Genomic DNA, 20,500 nt, shown 5'->3' with positions numbered 1-20,500 from the left:
TTTTCTCCGGTAAAAACTGACTTTTTAACCACAATTTTCTCACCGAAACCTGCTGGTTGACATGTGGTTGGGATCCATGTTCGCTTGACCGCGCTCTGATCCATAGGAAAGTTTCACCTCCAGGAATTTTAAACAAGGAATCACCGTGTGTTTGTGTGGTTAAAGGCTAAAGCTTCCCAACTCCATCTTTCTACTGTGACTTCTCCAATATTAATTGAACAAATTGCAAAAGATTTAGCAACACAGATGTCCAAAAAACTGTATAATTATGCCGTTAAAGCAGACCACATCTAGCTGTGTGTGTGCGCAGCGCTCATACTTCCTAAAAACCCGTGACGTCTTGCGTACACGTCATCATTACACGACATTTCGAAGATGAAACTCCCAGGAAATTTAAAATTGTAATTTAGTAAACTAAAAAGGCCGTATTGGCATGTGTTGCAATGTTAATATTTCATCATTGATATATAAACTATCAGACTGCGTGGTGGGTAGTATTGGGTTTCAGTAGGCCTTTAAACAATGGCAAAAAAAATTACGAAATGAGGCCTCAAATAGTCCAAACCCGTCCTGCTGTACTGCGCATGCGCACAGCAAGGACAACTGTTTAAATGTTCTTCAAGTATGGATTTCACCTGGATGTGTACTTTAGCTAACTAACGATGTATATATACATTTATTGTTTGCGTTTTCAGATCGAGCTCGTAACCTAATCGTTTGAATAGTCGTGCCTTCTTTCCCTCGCTACTGCGCGTGCGTCAGACACGAAAACCTGTTTTGAAACGTTCTAAAGTGTGGAATTCACCTGAATATGTACTTTAGCCAACCATCATCTAAGTAGATAACGCTATACAAGTTGATCTTTGGCGTCTTCCACTGCAAATCATAACTTCATAAACCGTACGTGTAATTGTTTAATAGGTTGGTGCGCATTCGTATTCGCAAACCACGGAAACTAACACACGTCTAAGTAAATAACGCTATAGAAGTTGATTTTTTGAGTTTTCAGATGGAAATCCTAGCAACTTTATAAGTCTTAAGTTTAATAGGTTGCATGTTGTGTAAAACATTTAAAATGACAAAATACACCCAATGAATCTACTCACACCAGGGCTTCTTCCTGGTCAGAACATTTACTACAGGTTTCCGAACAATTACTTGATTAACTCTTTCTCGGCTATATCATACGCATGCGTAGTAAGGAGGGTCGGCGCATCTTGTCAAAAACACCTGATTTGCCAGAGCCTATGCAGCTGAGATGGGCTCCAGCACCCACCGCGACCCCAAAATCGACTAGTGGTAAAACTGGATGGATAGATAGTTAAGGTGAGTCATGGTCATATGCTGCCACCTGCTGGCCAATAATTTGTACCTACTAGACATGGACTAATCCAGTGGTTCTCAACTTCTTTTCAGTGATGTACCCCCTGTGAACATGTTTTTATTTCAAGTACCCCCTAATCAGAGCAAATCAATTTTGGTCGAAAAAAAGAGATGAAGTAAAATACAGCACTATGTCATCAGTTTCGGATTTATTAAATTGTATAACACTGCAAAATATTGCTCATTTGTAGTGGTCTTTCTTGAACTATTTGGGAAAAAATATATAAAAATAAGTAAAAACTTGTTGAAAAATAAACACGTGATTTCTAATCATCAACTTAAAGTGACCTCTTTGGAGATTGTAATAGAGATCCATCTGGATTCATCAACTTCATTCTAAACATTTCTTCACAAAAAAGAAGTCTAACATCAATATTTATGGAACATGTCCACAAAAAAAAATCTAGCTGTCAACATTGAATATTGCATTGTTGCATTTCTTTTCACACATTATGAACATACATTCATATTTTGTTGAAATATTATTCAATAAATATATTTATAAATGATTTCTGAGTAGTCCTGAGTTCAATCCCGGGCTCGGGATCTTTCTGTGTGGAGTTTGCATGTTCTCCCCGTGACTGCGTGGATTGCCTCTAGGTACTCCGGCTTACTCCCACCTCCGAAGACATGCACGTGGGGATAGGTTGATTGGCAACACTAAATTGGCCCTAATGTGTGAATGTGAATGTTGTCTATCTGTGTTGGCCCTGCGATGAGGTGGCGCATTGTCCAGGGTGTACCCCGCCTTCCGCCCGATTGTGGCTGAGATAGGCGCCAGCGCCCCTCGCAACCCCAAAAGGGAATAAGCGGTAGAAAATGGATGGATGAATTTCTGAATTGTTATTTTTAGAATATTTAAAAAAAAAAATCTCACGTACCCCTTGGCATACCTTCAAGTACCCCCAAGGGTACACGTACCCCCATTTGAAAACAACTGGACTAATCAAAGCTTACTACTACTACTACATGTGAATGAATGCCAAATGCTGTAAATGTGTATAAAAATGTCAAGTTCAAGTTTATTTCATTCTATAGCTATACATGCAAACATTGAGGTCATCGGGAGAAACATAAGACAATATTGATGAATTTGTAAAAGGCAGTCAAGAGTAATTCATAATATGGAGGATACTACAGTACATATTCAAGCATAAACTCATCGGATCCGTGTGCCAAACTTTTATTACGTTGAGCAACTGCAGCAGAGAACTTCATCATAACGTCCGCTGTAACTGGAACGAGAAAGAACGAACATTTTTATTATTTCTACTGCATTTCGTATTTACAGCATCTCACAGAAGTGAGCACACCCCCCACATTTCAGCTACAATCTTATAACAGGACATCTTCTCCACACAACATACTGTATACACTGTATAGGAATTTTGGATATACTTTGGAATAATCAGTGTACGGATTTACTATCCACAGAAAATGACAACCAATAATCATAAAAAGTAGCTGGCAACACAAGTGGGTAACAAGTAAATTGTGCCTTGTCGAAAGTCAAGCATGGTGGTTATGGCGTCATGGGCTGGGGCCAGCATGAGTGCTACCGACCCGAGGGAGCTGCGGTTCTTTAAGGCAAACATGAATTCCAACATATACTGTGACATTCTGGAGTGGAGCATGAGCACTTTCTTTGGGAAACTGGGCTGCAGGGCAGCTTGCGGGTTAGTACGCTACATTACGTTGACATCTTTGATTGCCTGTAACTGTGAAATTTGCAGGACACTGCCAGAATTAACATGCAGTATCACGGGACAACGATAGTGTAGCTCAATCCTCTTCCAAATTGATATTAATATCGTAATATTGCGCATCCCTATGAACAGCAGGGTATACTAACATCAATGTTGTGTATAAACTATGGAAAATTATAAAACAACATCTGAAACTTACATTACATCATAGTTTGTCAAATAGCGACAGCAAAGTCCAAAAGTATTTTCTTCAAGATACTAAGATATGTGTGGTGTACGTATATAATGATATTAAAAGGCCTACTGAAACAAGATTTTCTTATTTAAACGGGCATAGCAGGTCCATTCTATGTGTCATACTTGATCTTTTCGCGATATTGCCATATTTTTGCTGAAAGGATTTAGTAGAGAACATCCACGATAAAGTTCGCAACTGGAGAAAAGCCCTGCCTCTACCGGAAGTCGCAGACGTAGACGTCACATGTTGATGGCTCCTCACATTTTCACAGCTATTCGGACCGAGAAAATGTCAATTTCCCCATTAATTTGAGCGAGGATGAAAGATTTGTGTTTAAGGATATTGATAGCAACGGACTAGAAAAATTTAAAAAAAAACAAACAAAAAAAACGTGATCGCATTGGGACGGATTCAGATCTTTTTAGACACATTTACTAGGATAATTATGGGAAATCACTCATCTTTCTATTGTTTTGCTAGTGTTTTAGTGAGTTTAACAGTACCTGATAGTCGGAGGGGTGTGTCCACGGGTATGTTGACGCGCAGTGTCTCAGGGAAGTCAACGGCAGCTTTATGGACGGCACAAACTCAGCTGATCTCCGGTAAGAAGCAACATTTTACCACCGAAACCTGCTGGTTGACATTCGGTTCGGATCAATGTTCGCTGTGATCCATAGTAAAGTTTCACCTCCGTGAATTTTAAACAAGGAATCACCGTGTGTTTGTGTGGCTAAAGGCTAAAGCTTCCCAACTCCATCTTTCTACTTTGACTTCTCCAATATTAATTGAACAAATTGCTAAGGATTCAGCAACACAGATCTCCAAATTACTGTGTAATCGTGCGGTTAAAGCAGATGACTTTTAGCGGTGTGTGTGTGTGCAGCGCTCATATCTCCTAACAGCCCGTGACGTCAAGCGTACACATCATTACACGACGATTTCAAGAAAAAACTCCTGGGAAATTTAAAATTGCAATTTAGTAAACTAAAAAGGCCGTATTGGCATGTGTTGCAATGTTAATATTTCATCATTGATATATAAACTATCAGACTGCGTGGTGGGTAGTAGTGGGTTTCAGTAGGCCTTTAATAAAAGTGTCAAAATTTGACTGGTAACACTAATTACTAGGAATGTAACGGTACGTGTATTTGTATCGAACCTTTTCAGTACGGGGGTTTCGGTTCGGCACGCGGGCGTATCAAACGAGTTCGGAAGCAGAAGCCTTCACAAGCTGCTCTGCTTTCTGCCTCTGTCTCATTGTCCCACCCACACAACCATCTGATTGGTTACATACAAAGACAATCAGCAGTGCGTATTCAGACTTCAGAGCGATGCAGTCAATCCTTCAGCATCGAGCAGAGATATTCGTTTAGCAGGGGAGGAGCGGACTCTACCCAAATTATACTAAACACTTCCCAGTCACAACTATTACAAACATCACTATGAGCCCGTTGACCTTTTAGAAACTTAAACTGCAGCTCAGCTCGCTCACAGTATAGGCTTGAGATGAAGGCTAATTAGCTTTTAGCGTAACGTTAGCTCATTTTGCGGTGTGTGTTAGGGGCAGCAAAGCCCTGTCTGTCTGTTATTTCATTGAATTTTATTGTGTTTAGGGATGAATAGTCTCTCCTATTGCAATTGTACTATTTTTCAGCTATAGTTACATGAATCAATAGTAATGTAGCAGCCTAGTTTTGAATAGCAGGGTCCCTGCTATCACATGTTGATAAAAATACATTTACATAATAAAAGTCAACAACAGGCTTCCCAAATGCTGTAATAAATTAAGCATGATGAGTTGACAAACAGTTTCAATGGAAACTGTTTAATGTTGCACTTTGTGAGGCAGTTTAATGTGGATTAAGGTGGGCAGAATTATTATAGTGTTCCCAATGTTAAAAGGATAAAGCCATTGTTTACAAATTTGGTAAATAAATATCCCAAAAAATTTATATTTTGTTGTTTTCTTACTGTACCGAAAATGAACCGAACCGTGACCTCTAAACCGAGGTATGTACCGAACCGAAATTGTTGTGTACCGTTACACCCCTACTAATTAGATATTGAACGATGTAAGTCCAACAATCAGCTATGGGAGATTGACTTTTGATTAGTTAGGATTTTGAATGTATTTGCCCTGTGAAAAATATATATAGACAAACCTGATTCAGGGGTCAAACGTTCAATACCAGAAAATGTAGTTAAGTAACAGTTTAACATTAATAGTCCAAGTGTTAGCTAAGTATGGATGTTGAGAGTAACTATTATTTATTAAAAGTGAAGAATAAAAGAACAAACAGCAGTTCTTATGACAAGTACCTCCTTTGTTAGATTTTACTAGTTTCAATGTACGTTATGACTTTTTAGTTTGCTGATCATTACTGACACACCTGTGAAAAGCATAGATTATCAAGATGTTTTGTATTGTATTGTCTATATTGTGCATGTACATTTGATGGATCAGGTTCACAAATAAGATTGTGATTCGGGTTTATTGGGACTCTGCGTTATGCTTTGAAGACCATTTGTCAGAGGGATTTCATTAAGAACCAAAATGGTACCCACTCAATGATGGTGCAGACAGAACAGCACTGGTTGAAGCAGTTGGAGCACTGCCGGCTGCAAGACAAGCAGGAAAGGCGCTCACACTGGAAACAAGATGTCTGCCGTGATCCACTCTTCTGACACACGCAGCAGCCAATACCAGCCGATGATCCTGATAAAAGTGGAAGCTTGTTACCGGCATACACAATTTGCAAAAATAAAAACACAAGTTTATTTAATAGATAGTGCTGACCAACTTTGTGTTAAGACTAAAAACAAACAGTTATATGTGTAGCGAAGCCTGCAGGCACTCACCTTCTCGTTTGGTTGCTTTGGTCAACCTCCCATCACTTCCAATCAATGTCTGCCCTCTTAACAGAGTCTGGCTGCTTTTAACTGTTAACTCTTGTCCTGTTGGCCGAGGGCCGATTACTTTTTCCTCACCAGTCCATATTTTGTCCACCACAGCTTTGGCACCATTAAAAAGTAAATTTTTCGTCTTTTCTGTGAAAAGAATAAACAGGTGTTCTGTCAAAATGCGCTAACCATAAAAAAAATACTGAGCTTCTTTTTTTTTTTGTTTAATGGCAGTTGGCAAGCAACCCTCTGGTGTGCATTTCCGCCACCTACTGAAATGGAGTGTGGACCGAGTATTCTTTTATTTTACCCAGTCTTTTTTAATTATGTATATAATGATTTGTAACCTGTGTTCCAAGTGCAATCCTAAAATATTTTGTACTGCTAATCTAATCTTCTCTTTCGCTAACTTATTTCCCAGTATTTTTCTTTCTCTATATTGTATTTCCTACAATGTATTACAACATGTCCTATACCAGGGGTCGGCAACCTTTACCACTCAAAGAGCCAGTTTTACCCGTTTCACAATTTAAAGAAGACAAAGGGAGCCGCAATCATTCTTGCGAATATCTGCTGGTGGTCACCCGTATAACAGTAATAAGGGCGTGCCATGAAGCCATTGCCTTTGACGCCTTCTACAACATGTACAAACAGCTCGCCTGTACAGTAACATGTTGTATGTGGCTTTCGCAAATAGACGTACACGACTGCAAGGCATACTGGGTGACACAGAGTACACTGAAGGTTGTGATATAAACAATTGTAACACTCTTACTAATATGCACCACACTGTGAACCCACACCAAACAAGAATGACAAACACATTTCTGGAGAACATCCGCACTGTAGCACATTATAAACGCAACATAATTACCCAGAATGCTATGCATCCATGACCTTTTCAGGCAATATTATACACCCCGCTGGCACCAAAACCCACTCCCAACCCCTCCTTCTGTGCGTCGGTTGAGTTGGGCGGGGGTGTATAATATAGTCAGGAAGAGTCATGGATGCAAAATATTCTGGGTATTTGTTGTGTTGCGTTTATGTTGTGTTACTGTGAGGATGTGCTCCCGAAATGTGTTTGTCATTCTTGTTTGGTGTGGGTTCACAGTGTGGTGCATATTAGTAAGAGTGTTAAAGTTATTTATATCACAACCTTCAGTGTACTCTGTCACCCAGTATGCCTTGCAGTCGTGTACTGTATCTGCAGAAGCCACATACAACATGTTACTAGACTGGCAAGATGTCTGTACACGTTGTAGAAGGCATTAAATGCAATAGCTTCATGGCACGCCCTCATTACTGTTATACAGTTGTGATCAAAATTATTCAACCCCACACAATTTTGGTGTTTTAGCAAGTTGGACATTTATTCCGTATTTTGTTTGTAGTCATATCAAATAAAGATGTGTCAAATAGACAAATGCAACTTAAATTGTAACACTGTATTTTACAAAATACCAAAAAAGGAAATTTTTCTCAATATCTCATTGACAAAATTATCCAACCCCCTAGTTACATGCATCTTTAGTACTTAGTAGAACACCCTTTGGCAGTAATTACATCCTTCAAACGTGATACATAACCTGACACAAGCTTCTTGCAATGATCTACAGGTATTTTAGCCCATTCCTCTTGGGCAAAGGCCTCCAGTTCATTCATATTCTTGGGCTTGCGTGCTGCAACTGCCTTCTTCAAGTCCCACCACAGGTTTTCTATAGGATTTAGGTCTGGCGAATGTGAAGGCCACTCCAGAGTCTTCCAGCCCTTCTTCTGCAACCACTCTGATGTTGATTTGGAGGTATGCTTGGGATCGTTGTCCTGTTGGAAGGTTCAACGTCTCCCAAGCCTCAGCTTCATCACTGACTTCATGACATTTGCAGCTAATATAGCCTGGTAAGAAATAGAATTCATAATGCCTTGAACGCGCTGGAGATTCCCAGTACCTGAGGCAGAAAAACAGCCCCAGAGCATGATTGACCCCCCACCATGCCTAACAGTAGGAAAGGTGTTCTTCTCTTTGTAAGCTTCATTTTTCTCCTCCAGACATAACGTTGATTCATAGGCCCAAAGAGTTCCAGTTTTGTCTCATCCCTCCATAGAACAGTTTCCCAAAACTTTTGGGGTTAGTCCAGATGATTTTTGTCATACTGGAGTCTATTTTTCTTGTGCCTGGTAGTCAGAAGTGGGGTGCGCCTGGGAGTTCTGGCATGGAGGCCTTCATCTCGTAGTGCGCGCCTTTTTGTCTGGGACGAAACCTGCGTTCCCCCCCTCTGCAATGTCCTGTTGTAGTTCCTCAGCTGTTACCCGGGGTTTTTTCACCACTGTACGCTTCAAATACCGGACAGCAGTTGCACACAGCATCCTCTTTCTACCACGCCCAGGTAGTGTTTCCACTGTGCCTTTAGCTTTACACTTGCGAATTATGCTCCCAACTGTGTCTTTTGGAATGTGCAATGTCTTTGCTATTTTCTTATATCCATATCCTTTCTTATAAAGAGAAATTACCTCCTCTCTTGACTTTTTTGACCACTCCCTGGACTTCACCATGTTGCAAATACACCATTGACCATCTACAAGCAACTGAGCGCCACAGTCTTTTTCAATCAGTTTAATTGTTGCTCGTTATGGTTCTGATCACATCTACAGGTGTTTTCAACACCTGATTGAAAAGACCTTATTCAAATTCTATTCTTAAGAGTTATGATCTTCAAGGGGTTGAAATATTTTTTCAATGAGATATTAAGAGAAATGACACTGTTTGGTATGTTACAAAATATAATGTAATTCAAGTTGTATTTGTCTATTTAATGCATCTTAATTTGATGACTATAAACAAAATACGGAATAAATGTCCAACTTGCTAAAACACCATAATTGTGTGGGGGTTGAATAATTTTGATCACAACTGTATGGGTGACCACCAGCGGTTATTCGCGAGAATTGTTACGGCTCCCATTGTCTTCTTTATTTTGAGAAACGCGTCAAAATGTAGAGGGCGCTAAAAGTAAAGCCATCACGGCACGCCCTCAATATTGTTGTCCGAGTGAAAATCGAAGAATGTTGACCCCGGGCGATGTCCAGAAGAGGCTCCGAGAACCGGAATCCCCCCGTAACAATCAGGGGGGTCGGCTATTGTGCAGCAAGAGTGGCCAAAGAGCCGCATGCAGCTCAAGAGCCGCCGGTTGCCGACCCCTGTCCTATACTTCCTCTCTGATGGCAACAGTCACACAGACCAACACTACTGAGCGTGCGCGCACATGCGCATTAACGTCAAACTTTATTTAACAACACCCGACGCGAGGAAAAAAAAAAAACGTACTGAACCTTGGCGGCTTGCTCGCAGTACCTTTTTACACCACAAAGTGTATGCTAACTGCTACAACTGCCCATGAGATATGTCGGCAATAAGATGCCATATCGTGTTTGACCTGTGTCGCGTCAACAATTGTGTTGTTGGCGTGAACGAATGCTGCCATTGCTGTGTACAGGCGGCGTCTACACTCCGAATAACGTTGCGGTAAACAACGAAGCTAGTTAGCTAACTTGGAGTAATCTGCCACACAACACATACTTACCGTAGATCTCTTTCCTGTATTTGCTCCCCAAAACGCTGGCGTTATTAAGTTCACGTTGTCCGACGTGTATTTTATACTGAGACGAGAAGGTCTCCGTGAAAGGATACGCCCGCTTCGGCATTTTGGGAAAGTAAAAAAATCAAATGAGCCTCTTCTGGTCCCGCGCTTGTCAGATGCGGGAACACTCCGTTCGGTGGCTAACCACAGCAAATGAGGCACAGGATTTATTGTCACGTGGCTTTTCAAAGGCCAATCAGATAGTTGCTTTTTTTGTCATGTGATTCTGGGTCGCTGTTGAACTATGTTGCCTTAATGGCTTCAAAAGTGTTGTAATTTAGTGCGTTAACCTTAAAATAATTGATTGGTGGACTTGTGCTGCCAAGAGACGTACAATATTTCGCAAATTTGAACTATGATTTCACATTGTGTCTGATTTATTAAAAAAATACCATAATGTATAATAATTTGACCCATTCTATAACACAATGCACTTCAGATTACCACACAATTACTCAAAAACTAATGGATATTGTGGGAAATTACTACCAGATTCATTTTCAGGAGCAACATATACATAAATATAATCCATCCATCCATCCATCCATTTCTACCGCGTATTCCCTTTAGGGTCGCTGGTAATATGTTAATGAAATTGTTCGACTTTGAGTATTAGCAAATACATTTACCATTGCCAGAAGGTTGCAAAAAAGTACATGGAAATGTTCCACCCTTTTGCAACCCTAATTAAGTTTGACCATGAACAAAAACAAAACACGAAAAACACAAACAATATAAATAACAGGCGTCAAACTCAAATCTCCGATCCTGCGTATCTGGCCCTCGGAAGCCTGGACACATTTTTATTTTGCTCTTTTAATCTCTACAGAAAATGTGCATGAATTGGAAACAATTGCATGTCTTTTAAACTTTATTAATATCAGACCTTGCAAAAATATTATACTCTAAAACATGTTTTGTCAAAATTAAAATAAAAACTTAAATATGGGCTTGTCAGCCTGACTTATGATTTCAAAGCAAGTTATCCATCAATGTGTAGAAAACAACATGTAATAATCAAATGCATAGAATTACACATTCAAATTCATATATTAATTCATATATTATTCAGTATGAACCCAGCCATATCTGTGTTGTAATCTTCAATGAAAATATGTTTGACAGCCCTGAGATATGCATCGTTACAGAGAGCTAAAATAAATAGAAATTCATTCAATATGTATTATGTGTCATTTATTAATCATAATTGGAATTAAATACATAATTGTGTCATTTATTTAATGCAAAATTACATTGAAATCATTAATGTACTATTTAATGATTTAATTAATAATACAATTTTTAAGAGATTATTTAGAGATGTATGTATTTAGTTTTGTCTGATTTGGCCCTCCATACATCATACATGCACTTTGTCTGATGTTGTGCATTGTTTCACGTGCATCTTTACTGCCAAGTGGTGGTGCTGTCCTGCCAGCGGCAGCTGTTTACCAACATTGCTGTTAGTTTATGTAAAGGTAAAACTGAATTACAAGGAATACTACAAACAGCCAGTTTGGTCGATTAAAAGGTGGAAAAGATGAGCAGATTTAATAGAATTGTCACGGCCTGGGCGCATGCCAATGCGCATTCATCTGTGCGCTCTGTTGATTGCGCCTCCAAGAGCGCACCTGCGCGCGTCACTCCGGGTGCAGCAGGCAGCTGCAATCAATCTGCAATCTGAACACCTGTCGCTGATGAGCTCCCTGGGCTTCTTAAGCCAGTGCAGACCTGTGTTCCGGGCGAGAACGTAGCTACCTGTCCACTATGTGTTTTCTTCCGTCGCCTCGGATTTGAGCTGAGTGTCTCGCTCCCCCTCTGACAGCGGAGTCAAGATCCATGGGGAGTCCAAGGTAGCAACACACACCGCTTGAATCCAAGGGAACAGAAGAAAACGCAGACTGGACACATTCTCGTCCAGGACGCAGGTCTGCACTGTCTTAATAAGCCCGGGGCGCTCATCAGCTGCGAGTGTGCAGATTGCAGATTGATTGCGGCTGCCTGCTGCAGCCGGAGTGACGCGCGCAGGTGCCCTCTTGGAGGCGCAATCAACAGAGCGACAGATAAGTGCGCATTTGCATGCGCCCGGGCCGTGACAAAAATAGGTTAGCTACTGTAATTGATTCAGCCTTTTATTATGTAATTATATAAAATCAAATAACATGCAAAACAATAACAAGAAGGTTTTGTGGGTGTAATGTTTATTACTAAGTGGAGGGGAGCAGATCTTTTTTCCGAAGAAAATTGACACATGATCTGTGCAACTTTGGATGTTTGCCTCTAAAACATCTGGATCATACACTCTCTGGACTTTCCAACGCCAACCCACTTGACTGCAGGGAGTGAGAGAGAAAGAAAAGTTACTCTAAAGAAATTATATAATTGTATTAATGCACGTTTAGACAAGATAAAACATCAACCTACTGGGAACTCCAATGTGGTTCTCAATGAAGCGGATGTAGTTTTGTGCTTTGGCTGGCAGGTCGCTCCACCTGCGAGCAGCAGATGTGTCTGTCTTCCAGCCAGGGAAGGTCTCATATTCAACCTCCACTTTGTGCAAAACATCCATGTTTGCTAGGGTTCAAAGCAAAAATGAACATTCGCAAAGCACACATACATGTCACCTGTTTTTTGTTGTTTTTTTAATACCTGGGAAATGTGGAATTCTTTTGCCGTTGAGTTTGTAAGCAATGCCAACTTTAATTTCCTCCAACATATCCAAAATGTCAAGTTTTGTCAAAGCGATGCTGCAGCAGGAAGTTACAGGTGAGCAAGGAATAACACACTCAAGTCTAGTTATTATTGTGCAGAAAAAAATATGAAACGACACAAGCACTTCATGATTGTAATAACTGCTTTATCTACTTACGCAGTGAAGCCATTGATCATGTGCGCATATCTCACGATGACAAGATCCAACCAGCCGCAGCGTCGCTTCCTCCCTGTGGTCACACCCACTTCATGACCCCTTGTCTGCAGCAGCTCTCCTACAGCCTACAAAGAACAAAAGCAAACAATACATTATTGTCCAGTCCCTAATATTGTACTAATCACAACATTCTTGTGTACACTAAGTATTACTGGACACTTTGATTACAACCAAAAAAGAGCTGTAGCAGAAATCGACTACCACCACAAATACGTTCATTGTCATACTTAATTAGGGTTGCAAAAGGGTGGAACATTTCCAGATAGTTTTTTCAACTTTCAGGTAAATTTATCTGTTAATATTCAAAGTCTGACAATTTCATTAACACATTCTATTCATGCATTTGTTGCTCCTGAAAATGAATCTAGAAGTAATTTCCCACAATATCCATTAGTTTTTGAGTAATAGTTAGTGTGGTAATGTGAAATTTCTTGTGCAATCTTGTCTGTCTGCGCACCTGTTTCACTCTCTCTCTCGTCCACAGTGTGACGTGCAGCTGGCGCGAGGCAGCAGTACACACCTGATGCCAATTAGGTCCCAGCCTATTTAACTTGGCTGCTCACACAACACGTGAGCGCCGGAACATTGCTTACTGTTTCCACAGTTGCATATGTCGTTGGTCTTGCCAGAGAACTCCCTAGTTCGTCTTGTGTCCATCTTCTCAGGTTTGCCTGTATTATTCCTAGCCTTGCCTACCGTCCTTATTTTGTACTTTTGGTTTTCTGTTTTACTTCTTTCATGAAGTATTTTTCCTAGCCTTGAGTAGCGCTTTTGATTTAGTGTATTTTGTTTCTTAGTAGTTTTTTGCATGCCGTGTTTTTTGTGTTGACCACCATCGCCTTTGTTTTTCTACTTTGTGCTTCCTCCTAAATAAAAGGAATAACTGTTGTCCATACGCAATACGTCCCTGCATCCTTGGAATCCACTTCCCCTACACGTTACAGTTAACTAACTGTACTTGGAAGGTCCCCTTTCTATGCCCAGATTCCCTATGCCGCCCCTGTTAGTGTGATGTCATCTATAGAAGTAGAGCCCATTTCCCTGCTATATGGAATACAATTCATAAAAGATCATTTAATGACCAATAGCTTGTGCCTGTCATGGGTATTGTCTTCAGCTCATTATAATATTTTTAATATGTTTTATTATTTTCTATTAAGCCTTGAAAGCCCCTGTGTTCCATTCTTGTAAGGCTGCTGGAAATCGGAATTTCCGGTGAGGAAAAAAATGCCCAAGGTTCTTTCAGCATTTTCTCAAGCACAATTTGACTCAACTCAAGGTACAAATCCAGTAATAAAACATCAGAAGAGGTCACAAAATAGAATACTAGTGGCTAGGGATGTAACCCTATCAAAATCTTACGGTACGATATACTTGTGGTCTTTATCCTAAAAAGACTTTAAAATGCCAGTGTATAAAATAATGTTTAGGATAAACACACTTACTGTAATTAAACACAAGCATAATGCTAAACTGTTCTAATTGTGTCTATTATTAAAAAATTGTGCCGGAACATCCACTGTTTCAAGCATATATATGTATATATACATATACAAAATATAAAAAAAAAAAACACAGTTGAAAGTCTTTAAAGTAACAATGTAAAGATCCAGAAACAAAACAATGTTCACTTTGGTGTCTATCAACTTTTACTTTTTGAGAGACAGTGACATGTTTATGTCAGTTTGGAATATGATTCTCAGAAAGGTTAACAACCGATATAACTTTTAACAACTTAAATACTTCACAAACTTAGATTTGGCTTTGCTGGCTTCAAACTTATTTTCTGGTTGGCGATTTATGAGGAGGCAATGTAATGGTCCTGCCATTCACCCGAGTGCAGCTGGATAGACTCCAGTAACCCCGTGACATCGAGACGACAAGCGGTGAAAAGTGGATGGATGGATCAAGGATTCATCAAGATGTTTTTTGGTTTACTCGTATTTCTCGTGATGTAAAGTTATTCTTTTGGTGATTTCCATCACTGTGAAGTGACCACCCTGCTGTGTCACATTGAAAACGCTTGAGACGAAATTAGTGTGCTTTGCAGAGCGCAGACTTTCTTACCTTCGCCAAGAAGATTTGTCTGTTAGCAACACAACCCAATAATTTTTGAATAGATTTTGATATGTCTGAAAACAATATTTATTTTCTACCAAGAACACATTCCCTTTCTTGCTTATAGCGTTCCATGCCCCCACCTTGCCGGTCCCACGCTTCACAGAGGATTCTGGGAAAACCACTGTGTTTTTTTAGACACGGCCAACGCTAAAGTGCCAGGAAAAAAACTACAAGTTTTTGTTTGAAACCATCACCCGTCACAGTATTATTGTGAAGACTATGAAACCGAAATACCACGGTATCTACAAAACCGTCACACTTCTACTAGAGGCTTATCGCTTTTCTTGTACTTTTTCTTATTTTTGGAGCTTGTGTCCCCTGCAGTGAGTGCAAAGCTGAGCTACACTTCGGTGTTTACGATAGGAATACAACAAACTCAATAATGAAGCCACTGTTGTGTATTCCAAGCTAAAGAGAAGTTGCAAAATTTCGGTGCAAGCACAGCGGCGAAAAATCTCCATTACACACGACACTGATGTTACCTGAGTGGAGTTCAACTCCAAGAAAGACACACAAAGTTTGCAGGAAAAAGTCATGCATATATCTATCCACATGTGTTGATTCAGTTCTTCTACCCTTGAAGATATTTTTCTAATTTCTTCACATTCTGTGCAAAAATAACATGACTCGGTATTAAGATGGTACAAAAACCTGTGTATGAACACCTCTATTTACAAACTTTTCGATTTACAAACTTTTAGATTGAGCCTATATGCCTCTGTGTACGAGTGCTTCGTTCAGTCATCCATTTTGTGCTTGCTGCAGTGCACTACTCAGTGCTTCAGGCTGTGTATCTTTTGTTCACCTAATAAGTTTTGTACATTTTAACTTAATGAGTCCCAAAAAGACAACAGACCAGCGTGGAAAGGAGGGAATTGCTGTGATGCTAAAAAAAATATATTTGTGAAGAGTGCATTAATGACACTCTCAAGTATGGAAGAATGGATAATGCAGGCTTCCTACCACAACAACTTTTAACTGATGAGACCAGACTTTTCTGGAAAAACGTGCCAAAGCAGTCTTATCTCATGGCGGAGAAAACTACCTCTTTGTTAAGCGGAAACTCTTCCAAAAACACACGTACTGCTCTTGTTAGCTCCTCCTCCTTTGCCGTTATTAATGTAAGTGGACATTTTTTTTTTTAATGTATCGGATTGCGAGTGTTGGCAGAGCAGCGCATCCAAAAGACAGCGGTCTGTTGTTTTTTTGGATTGTTATTAAAGAGAAAGTTGATCAATCACAGGTTTGTCGCGTTTGTTTTGATATTCAGCACTGTATAGCACTTTATATTGTGTTCAAAGTACAAAGCTTCACTAAAATATGGACATTTGTCAAGCCTGTAACCTATTATTCGTATTTCATTGTTTATTATGAAGAAATGTAATTCAATAACTATTCAATTACAAGAGCCAATTAAGTTTGTGAATGGAGGTTCAACTGTACTGCGCAATATGAAATGGTCTCCAGTGTCCTGCAGGTGATGTCAGCATTTGTAGTTAAAAGTGGGCTTTCCAAAATGTGCTGAAACTTGTTTGAAAACAAGCCTAAAATCAATACTGTGTCTATTTTGGGGGCATTTTATCTGTCAACATAATTTTTAGGTTCACAACAATGAAAAAAGTGCCAATGTTGTCTGCTTTAGAGGGGGTCTTTAACCATGGGAATGACATTTACACACAATCGAACAGCAACCAAAAAGTCAAACTTTGGAAATACATGAGGTCAGATCAAATTAAAGGGAGAAAAACAAGAGAGAAAAAGGGAAGCCGCTCCTGTTGTATTTTACGTCCTTTTCTACTGATATTTTCCTCCATATGCTTGAGGAAATGCTGAAAGAACAAGATAATATGACATCATGGCTATGATATCTTTGGAAGAGGAGATTGAAAAGTAGGGAAGTCCAAAAATGGCGACTGTTTTTTTATTTTGTTACTGCTCATAAAAAAACATTGCAGTTTTGAAGTAATCATGGACAAGGTTGACAAAAATATGCAATTAATCGATCAAAATAATAGGTTTACATGTCTTAATCCACACTGTCTCTGCGGGGAAATGGGCTCCGCTTCTGCAAATGGCGAGGGCGGCATATCGAGTTTGTCCAGTTAGCTATTTACCGACTATTCAAAAATTAATTGATATTATGGTAAATGACTGTCAGAATCATTTTCAGGAGAGGCAAATACATAAAGAGAACTTGTTGGTATATAATTGTTAGTGCATAGTGGGCTAATTTGTTTTGCCATACACTGCCACCCATTGGTCAGCTTTTGTAAGTGCCAAAATAAATCCCAGGTATTTATCACTATTATGGTTGTAGTTTGAAATGGCAAAAACTATGGTGCTGAATGAAGGCTATTTTGATATTGTGCAATTGTCATGTTGATAAGTAAAGGTAAGCTCAAACTGAGTAACAGTTCTCAGTATGACACAGTTCAGTTAGACACCACTGCATACTACAACCACATACAACAAACATATTGTTGATCCAACTGAGGAATATTATCTTAATAAAAGTGTAGCTTTTGATACAAATCTCAAATGTGTGCTCTTCCACACAGCAGTGCAATTACACATTGTGTGTTAGGGGATATGTTTAACCCTCAGAGTATATTGGGTACTTTTTGTCCTTTCAGGTAAATGTTTGCTCTATTATTGGCCATAATTTTAGATGTGTTATTCTGGATGGAACAATTTTCTTTCCGAAGAGGCCTTTTTTTTCTGATTTTTTTAAATTTATTTCAAATTATTTCAGAGATCAACTATATGCTGGAAAATACTTTTAGACCAATAGAATATAGCCATGACGAGAAAGTAATCAGGGAGTTAAAGGAACTGTTTGCAACATTTACACAGATGCTTAGATGGCGCCAACTTTCCAATGTATTTTACACAGTATATCCCGGCCTTTTACGGCTTCTAGTACGTAATGACTTAATTACGCAGGTACGTAAGCCATGCACCCGCATTAGCTTTAAGTGTACTTAGCTAATAAAAGCAATTGGAATAGCTTTGCGCTAGCTGTCATTGAATGTATACTCTATCATAACAACATGACTGTTATTGTTAAGATGGTGTTCTTCTTATATTTTGAGGAAGTTGCAAACAGCACCTTTAAGAGTGCAGAAAAAGAACTTTAAATTTATATTATTTTCAAAACATTTTTGGGCCAAAATACCTTAATCAACTTCAGTCCCAAATGAAAACAGCAAATATGTTACGGTTTTTAAACCATTTGAATGCCAATTTGTCCTCATTATGTCAGTTTTTTTATTTGTAAAAAATGCATTAAATGAGTTATCATCCATACAGTAAATGTTAAAACGCTGAAGTGCGAGGGTAAAGAGCAGGCCTGACTATACAGAAGATTATTATTGACAGAAAAACATTTCATGCAATATTAAATTTTTTAAGTTAGGGTTAACTCATAATATGATTTTTTTTTTTCAAAATAAGAAAACTGACACAATTAGATCAAATGGGCATTTAAAGAGTTGAATTAAAATACAGTAAATATACATTATCCATCCATCATATCCATTTTCTACCGCTTATTCCCTTTGGGGCCACGAGGGGCGCTGGTGCCTATCTCAGCTACAATCGGGCAGAAGATGGAGTACACCCTGGACAATTCGCCACCTCATCGCAGGGGCAACACAGATAGACAGACAACATTCACACTCACATTCACACACTAGGGCCAATTTAGTGTTGCCAATCAACCTATCCCCAGTTGCATGTCTTTGGAAGTGGGAGGAACTCGGAGTACCCGGAGGGAACCCACGCATTCACGGGGAGAACATGCAAACTCTACACAGAAAGATCCCGAGCCCGGGATTGAACCCCAGACTACTCAGGACCTTCTTGTTGTGAGGCAGATGCACTAACCCCACCGTGAAGCCCAATATACATTATATGTTAGCTATTTTATTTCAGGACTTAAGTAGATTTAGAGATTTAAGTAGAAAAAAATATCAATCATAAATTAGTATAAACTTTTTTTAAACTTTTCCGTCCTGTCGCAACTTAACTGCTACAGTATGAAATGATGTATTCTCCAGAGAGTTCAACATTGTGGTCACTTTCCTAAGTAACATAACCTGTGCTTGTCACTGTATTCTCAAGATGAATTCTGGCCCTAAATGTATCTTTGTCAACATGTGACCTGCATGCGAGCAGAGGTGTCAGTCAGTCAGTAAACGCCTTGAATGCTCCTTGGGCCAGCTGTCTGTGTAACAGTCACATGATCCAAAATATATGTATCAAGTTTACTGTAAGTGTGTTACATAATTATATGTTTCTATGCAATAAGATACTTACATTGAGTTGCTCAGTTGGGAAGGCTCCAATTCCCACCCGGGTGGTGTAGGCCTTTGCTACACCGAATACATCACCAATATTCGACGGCGGGATCCCAAGTCCAGTGCAAGCTCCGCCCACGGTACAGTTTGATGATGTCACAAAGGGATAGGTACCTTAGGAGAAAATTGATTGAATCACTGCAGGATAAAAAAAATCCATCTATCCCATCCATTTTCTACCGCTTTTCTCTTTCGGGATCACAGAGGGGGCTGGAGCCAATCCCAAAAATCCTCATATCCAAATACTGTAGACCATAGGGGTTAAACCCGAGGCCGAAGGGGAAGATCTGGCCTGCCACATCATTTAATGTGGTCTAGGACCTCGTTTTATGTGGCCCCCTGCGTCATTTAAAGTGGTCCGCCGCCTCATTTAATGTCATCCGCAGCATCATTTAACATGACCCGCAGCATAATTTATTGTGGTCCGTCGCATCATTTAACATGCAATTCCATGTGGCCTGCCGAATAATTTAATGTGGTCTTGGACGTCATTTTATGTGGCCTGCTGCGTCATTTAACGTGGTCCAAGTCGTCATTCAAAGTAGCCCATCGTATTATTTAATGTGGTCCGGAACGCGATTTCATGTGGCCAGCCGCACCGTTTAATGTGGTCTGAGACGTAATTTTATGTGCCCTGCTGCGTTATTTAATGTGGTCCAAGGCGTCATTTTATATGGTCCCCAGCGTCATTCAAGGTAGCCCGTCGTATTATTTAATTTGGTCTGGAACGCGATTTCATGTGACCCGCTGCATCATGTACCGTGGTCTGGGACATCTTTTTACGTGGCCCGCTGCGTCATTTAATATGGTTAGCCGTGTCATTTAATGTGGTCAGCCGCTTTATTTAATGCGTTCTGCCGGATCATTTAAATGTGGTTTGGCAAGTAATTTCATGTGGCCAGTCACATAATTTAACATTATACGTCACATTTTTAATGTTGTCCGCGGTATCATTTCATGTGGCCTGGGACGTCCTTCTATGTAGCGCACTGCATCAATTAATGTGGTCCAAGGCGTCATTTAATATGGTCTCCAGTGTCATTCAAAGTAGCCCGTCGTATTATTTTATGTGGTCCGGAACGCGATTTCTTGTGGCCCACCGCATCATTATTGTGGTCCGCAGCATCATTTAATATGGTCCGGAAAGTAAGTTCACGTGGCCTGCCTCAACATTTAATGTGGTTTGGGACGTCACTTAATATGGCCTGCTGCATCATTTAAAGTGG

At 39.8% G+C, this 20,500-nt stretch overlaps 2 protein-coding genes across 3 annotated transcripts in view; both read right to left on the bottom strand.

The window, feature by feature from the left end:
• Window positions 1-2,379: 2,379 nt before the first annotated feature.
• siva1 (SIVA1, apoptosis-inducing factor) lies at window positions 2,380-10,025 on the bottom strand. 2 transcript variants are annotated; one of them, XR_009806148.1, is made up of 5 exons: window positions 9,810-10,025; window positions 6,187-6,375; window positions 5,893-6,043; window positions 3,831-3,957; window positions 2,380-2,618 (listed from the first exon to the last, which is right to left on the bottom strand). XR_009806148.1 is itself a non-coding variant. In XM_061895412.1 (4 exons), exons 1-4 carry the CDS (start codon window positions 9,928-9,930, stop codon window positions 2,570-2,572), a joined length of 510 nt encoding a protein of 169 aa, XP_061751396.1. In that variant the 5' UTR covers window positions 9,931-10,025; the 3' UTR covers window positions 2,380-2,569. The 2 variants fall into 2 exon arrangements, 1 of the variants encoding a protein (XP_061751396.1); XM_061895412.1 differs by lacking the exon at window positions 3,831-3,957.
• Window positions 10,026-12,050: 2,025 nt separating this feature from the next.
• The window catches only part of adss1 (adenylosuccinate synthase 1), a 35,273-nt gene continuing 26,823 nt past the window's right edge, over window positions 12,051-20,500 (bottom strand). The window contains exons 9-13 of the mRNA XM_061895411.1: window positions 19,234-19,388; window positions 12,736-12,860; window positions 12,516-12,613; window positions 12,291-12,440; window positions 12,051-12,199 (exon numbers count right to left, since the gene is read on the bottom strand). Coding sequence (XP_061751395.1) covers window positions 12,147-12,199; window positions 12,291-12,440; window positions 12,516-12,613; window positions 12,736-12,860; window positions 19,234-19,388 — 581 coding nt within the window. The 3' untranslated portion in view covers window positions 12,051-12,146. The remainder of the gene's footprint in view (window positions 12,200-12,290; window positions 12,441-12,515; window positions 12,614-12,735; window positions 12,861-19,233; window positions 19,389-20,500) is intronic.

The sequence above is a fragment of the Nerophis ophidion genome, linkage group LG03 (assembly GCF_033978795.1).
Source record: "Nerophis ophidion isolate RoL-2023_Sa linkage group LG03, RoL_Noph_v1.0, whole genome shotgun sequence".
Classification (NCBI taxonomy): domain Eukaryota; kingdom Metazoa; phylum Chordata; class Actinopteri; order Syngnathiformes; family Syngnathidae; genus Nerophis; species Nerophis ophidion.
This window is presented reverse-complemented; position numbering and strand designations above follow the sequence as displayed.

Bases quoted from the DNA above. Each gene is read 5' to 3' on its own strand.
- siva1 (XM_061895412.1), bottom strand. From the start codon at position 9,930: ATGCCGAAGCGGGCGTATCCTTTCACGGAGACCTTCTCGTCTCAGTAT. The intron at 6,376-9,809 runs GTAAGTATGTGT...TTCTTTTCACAG, and splicing joins ATACAGGAAAGAGATCTACG to AAAAGACGAAAAATTTACTT. The intron at 6,044-6,186 runs GTGAGTGCCTGC...CACTTTTATCAG, and splicing joins CAAAGCAACCAAACGAGAAG to GATCATCGGCTGGTATTGGC.